Source organism: Quercus robur, chromosome 5 (assembly GCF_932294415.1).
Source record: "Quercus robur chromosome 5, dhQueRobu3.1, whole genome shotgun sequence".
Taxonomy (NCBI): Eukaryota; Viridiplantae; Streptophyta; class Magnoliopsida; order Fagales; family Fagaceae; genus Quercus; species Quercus robur.
In genome coordinates this window covers 20,453,548-20,458,866 of record NC_065538.1, presented here as the reverse complement: position 1 = coordinate 20,458,866, position 5,319 = coordinate 20,453,548, and the positions used below count along the sequence as shown (strand labels likewise).

General features: G+C 35.8%; 1 protein-coding gene across 1 annotated transcript; it reads left to right on the top strand.

The window, feature by feature from the left end:
* The first annotated feature begins 551 nt into the window (after positions 1 to 551).
* On the top strand, positions 552 to 4,775 carry LOC126725458 (sulfite exporter TauE/SafE family protein 3-like). The gene is made up of 13 exons (XM_050430213.1): positions 552 to 713; positions 1,106 to 1,379; positions 1,698 to 1,857; positions 2,252 to 2,452; positions 2,536 to 2,600; positions 2,689 to 2,716; positions 2,809 to 2,900; positions 2,968 to 3,054; positions 3,163 to 3,213; positions 3,408 to 3,629; positions 4,036 to 4,129; positions 4,250 to 4,390; positions 4,535 to 4,775. The coding sequence occupies exons 2-13, from the start codon at positions 1,167 to 1,169 to the stop codon at positions 4,618 to 4,620; spliced, it is 1,440 nt and encodes a 479-aa protein (XP_050286170.1). The 5' UTR covers positions 552 to 713; positions 1,106 to 1,166; the 3' UTR covers positions 4,621 to 4,775.
* Positions 4,776 to 5,319: the final 544 nt, after the last annotated feature.

The window sequence follows — 5,319 nt, the reverse complement described above, 5'->3', positions numbered from 1 at the left end:
TACAAAATTTCTATAAATAAATTTTTATTTTATTTATTTTTTTTTTTTTTACAAAATAGAATTCTACTCTAGCCTAATCTAAATGCATATGTGTGTGAAACTCCTTTCCCGAAAACTTGAATCCCGGCGCTTACTCCCATATGTGTGTGAAACTCCCTTCCCAGAGACTTGAATCCCGGTCCTTACCCTCATATGTGTGTGAAACTCCCTTCCCAGAGACTTGAATCCCGGCCCTTACCCCCACCTCCACAAACATTTATATTTGTAGAATGAATATCGCATAAAAAATATGAGGTGATTTTTATTAGGTCTTGTTTAATGTAAGTTACTTTTTATTTATTTATTTATCAATAACCATTTTTCATATTAATAATTTGTAAAATAACACCTGACTTTAATATAAATTTTTACCAAGCACGTGGCAGTTTTTGTAAAAGTCAAGTTGGCATTAAAAAAAAAAAAAAATTCACGATTAGCCATGTTAGTTTTTTATTTTTATTTTATCCAATAAATTTAATTGCTGTAAGTGTCAACGTCGGCCATATAATAATACGAATTCATATTTACCAACAAATGAAAGTGAGGGAAGAACGACCGGTAGAAAATCAGATTGAGACAACTATATATTGAGAGAGAGCTAACACCAGAGAAAGTTAATTTAAGGTCACAAAAACTTTTTCAATCCTGACCGCTCGGTTCTAAGTGAACCTGAGGTAACCAAACTCTATATCCCTTCTTGAGTTTGTCTAAGTTCTCAGTCATGCACTCAACTCATGTCATGTGCAGCTAATAGTTTATCATTTTTCAACACAGCAAATATAATAATAATACTAGTACTGTTAAGTATTTTCAATACAAATCTAAACTTCAACCGAGTCCAAGCTGACACTATGATCTTTTTTTTGAGCTTCCACCTTTGTTTGTATGTTGTACCTTATTAAAAGCTCAGCCAGAGTGGCTTTTTCTGTACCCCTTTTCTTTGGAAGAGACTTAAAACTTTACTAGTACACTCAAAAGTGGAGCAAAGCTTTATTTAAGAACTGGGTTTTGTTCAAATTTGAATTTTTATTAATCCTTCCATATGTTTTGGCTTTGGTGGGTTTAGGAAAAAGTGAAAAAGAGAGCTTGATATTCTGAAGGGGAGGGAGCTGGGAATATAATTTGTGATGGCTGGATCAGAATGGTGGAGATCAGGATTGATTGAAATGGTTTTGATTGGTTTTCTGCTTATAGCTCCTGTTTTGGTTTCTGCAAAAGGAAGTGTAGAGCTAGAAGATTCAAGGAACAATGTAAAAGAAGAGGTTGAGACTGGTTTTGTTATGAAAGTATTGAATTTCTTATGGCAACAGGGTCGATTGGGTTACACACATGTTTGGCCGGTAAGTCCAACTTTTTTGATGTCTTAACAATTACATGTGTTTCTTGATTAATTGTCCTAGATGAGTTGATATGTTTTTCATTATCCTCTCATTCTCAGGGTAACAAAATAAAAACATATTGAATTCAAAGTTGAATCTGTTCGTCTCCTATGCTTTCTCACTATAAAAGAACAATGACTAATGTTTTTGAATTTATCTGTGGTAAAACACTCAATTATTCCTCTTCTAGAATACCTTTTTTCTTTTTTGGTTTTTGTATTGTAATTAATATGTTGAAAATTGTGGGAAAATTATTAATTTGAGAGTTTGGGTTCACAGGAAATGGAATTTGGCTGGAAAATTGTGGTTGGGACCATAATAGGATTCTTGGGAGCAGCCTTTGGAAGCGTGGGAGGCGTTGGCGGTGGTGGCATTTTTGTTCCTATGCTCACCCTGATTATCGGGTTTGATGAGAAATCATCAACAGCGATGTCTAAATGTAAGTACTGACATCATAGGTGTTTCTCCTCTCTCTGGGTTATTGTTGTCACTGGAAAGCTATTAAGAAACCTTGCATCAGAATTCATTGGAAATTTCTGATTGGAAGCTTAGAGTCACATTATCTTTTAAGATTTCTAGTTCTATTACTTGAATGTCAATACACTGAGGCTTATTTAATCCCTTTTGACTAATTGCCATCATAAGCCTTCTGATGAAGTGAAGCAGCGTATGCTATTTGATTTTGTTTATCCCACCTTGTTTATGAATAATACTAATTCTTTGAATTTTGAAATGGTGCAGTGATGGACTATTAGATCCTTAATTTTCTGTATTCTATACTCTTATTGATCACACCTGAGGGAATTTTTATGTGCTTTCATTTGCTTGGTCAGGTATGATCATGGGTGCAGCTGCTTCAAGTGTTTTCTATAATTTAAGGCAAAGGCATCCCACACTTGATCTGCCTGTCATTGACTATGACCTTGCACTTCTGTTTCAACCGATGTTGATGCTGGGGATCAGTATTGGAGTTGTTTTTAATGTGGTTTTTGCTGACTGGATGATCACGGTCTTGTTAATCATCATTTTCCTATGTAATGATCGTTTGAACTTTGAATTGCAGTCTCCATATGTTCTTCTTGGATGACTTCCCTGATCTAGTTGTAATTACATGCAGTTACTTCAACTAAGGCATTCCTTAAGGGTGTTGAAACATGGAAAAAGGAAACCATAGTTAAAGAGGTGGGGTCAAAAATTTGATCATATTCTAGGTTGACTTAAAGTTTTTTTATACTTCAATCAGTTTCTTACTTTTTTCTCGTTTTTTCAGGAAGCTGCTCGACGCTTGGAAAAAAGTGGTGAGTTGGTCTCTCATTTTCTCTTTGGTGTAAGAGGTCTATCTTTGGTATCTTAAAGAATTCTTGCCTGCTCTAACATGTTTTTCAATTAGGTAATGGTATTGAAGAGGTCGAATACACTCCTTTACCGGGAGGCCCGAGCAATAACACTCCTTCAGAGACCAAGCAATCTGAAAAGTCAGGGGTAAGACTACATAGTTAAATCTTCCTTGACTCATGGTTTCCATGACTGACTCCTTTATCCTTCTCAGGTGTCTATGCTTGACAATATTTACTGGAAGGAAGTTGGAGTTCTTTTTGCTGTCTGGGTCATAATCCTTGCACTGCAGATTGCTAAGGTTTTCATCAGCTATGTGCTTAAATTTATATAAGCCTATAATTGGAGTTTTCCTTTGCTTTATGAATCAATGAGCTAGACTGATGGGGTTTTCATGATTTGGATTCAGAATTACACATCTACTTGTTCAGTGGGATATTGGGTACTAAACTTATTACAGGTACCTTCCACCACTTCAATAAGAATAGAACAAATGTCTTCATTTTTTTTTAATTATTTTTAGTTTTAGGAATGAAGTCTCGGCCTCATGTTGGGAGTTGGAACCAAGCACTGACAGATGAGCTATGAGCTCGATCCTAATTGAAATCTTTTCCCGGAGCATCTCATTGATTATTTCTTTTCTTTGTCATTCAGATTCCAGTAACATTTGGAGTGAGTGCATATGAAGCTGTTAACCTATACAAAGGAAAGAGAGTGATTGCATCAAAGGGAGAAAGCGGCACGAATTGGAAAGTCCACCAGCTGGTTCTTTATTGTTGTTGTGGCATATTAGCTGGTTTAGTCGGGGGGTTGCTTGGTCTTGGAGGAGGATTCATTTTGGGTCCACTTTTTCTGGAGTTGGGAATCCCCCCTCAGGTGCATTTGATTTTCCTTCAACTTTCAGTAACATTTATGTTAGGCAGTAAGTTTGTATTTGCTGTACACCTAGTTTAATACCACTGGAAACAGATAATGAGGTAAGGGAAGTAGCCAAGAGCCTTATAGTTATCTTTTATTAGGAAAACCAAAGTTCAAAATCCCCCTCCCCAATTGTTGTCTATCTAATTATCAAATATAGGGGAAAAAAAGGAGGTAAGGAAGCAGACCATCTTCTTTCTCAGGAAACTCAAAAAGAGTTTATTAAGTTGTTGGATGATGAAACATTCAATCCTACAAGATTTCCATGTTTACATTAACCCCTCAGAACGGACATTCAAGTTATTTTGTGAACAATGGTAAATTTTCTTGCTAGAATTTGACCTCCTCACTTTGATTCATGCAGGTATCAAGTGCCACAGCCACCTTTGCCATGACATTTTCCTCATCCATGTCTGTCGTAGAATATTACCTTCTAAAACGTTTTCCAGTTCCTTATGGTAAGTAGAGTTGAGTACTACCACACAAATAATGACATAAAAAATCAAAGGACATCATTTTTATTTTCCAAAAATCAACTCAGGTAATCTTTTTTTTTTTTTTTCTAATATTTCTTGCAGCTCTCTACTTTATTCTTGTTGCGACCATTGCTGCCCTTGTAGGACAACATTTGGTAAGAAAGGTGATCGCTATATTAGGGAGGTCATCTTTGATCATCTTCATCCTGGCTGCCACAATTTTTATCAGTGCTATATCACTAGGTATGTGTCATTTTGGATATAGGCATATACTTATTTCAATTTTCTTAATATATTGAATAGTATTTATCTAATTATGCTTCAGCCTAGATATGGATTTTTATTTCTTCGTCATGAATATTGAATACTTTGCTTCTCTCTGAACAGGTGGGGTGGGAATAGTAAACATGATTGAAAGTATTGAGCAGAAGGACTATATGGGATTTGAAAACCTCTGCACATACGAAGCATAATGTAGAAAGTTTTTCCTTTTGACTTTCACATTCTAAAATTTTTAGGGGATGCATTTCTCTCCTTTAGCTTCAGAGTTGTTCTTATACTCAGGAATCTAATTTTGGGTTCCTGATGAGTAATAAATGGGGCTTGATGCTGAACATTTCATAGTTAAGCTACATTGTTGTGCTTTGTATTTTACAATTTTTTTCAGGACAGTTGGACAGATGGTTCTCATGTTTTGCACCCACTGATCTGGTTAAAAAATTTGTCCAAAGGGCTGAGACAGGAGCTGTTATGAAATGTTTAGCCCCAGCACCTGAGGACCGAACATCCTTTCTATAAGAAGTTGTAATTTTTGAACTTGAACTATAATGCTTGCAAGGTTCTGAGAATCTAATTCCTTTTGAGTGGATAGCAAGAGTGCCATAACATCTAAATGATAACTCCTTGATAATGAAGAGGATGAGTTGTTTAGCGTATAATAGGGAAATGATGTTGATACCTAAAGATTAGGCTGAGGACGCGCCTAATGTGTTAAAGAACAACACATTTTGTTTCATTGTAGTTGTGAAGGTAATGAATTCTAACTCCAGAGAGCCTCATTAATAGGCCTTCTAGCAGAAAATGCAACCTAAAAGCCGCCAACGCATACCAAACTCTGATTAGAACCAAAGAAAATGTGATAACTCTGAACTTCTTCTCCATAGGTGAGACTG

Excerpts from the sequence above, each read along its gene's own strand:
- LOC126725458 (XM_050430213.1), top strand. The coding sequence starts at position 1,167 with ATGGCTGGATCAGAATGGTGGAGATCAGGATTGATTGAAATGGTTTTG. Across the intron at positions 3,214-3,407 it reads GGGTACTAAACTTATTACAG|ATTCCAGTAACATTTGGAGT; the intron begins GTACCTTCCACC and ends TTTGTCATTCAG. Across the intron at positions 4,391-4,534 it reads TATCAGTGCTATATCACTAG|GTGGGGTGGGAATAGTAAAC; the intron begins GTATGTGTCATT and ends CTCTCTGAACAG.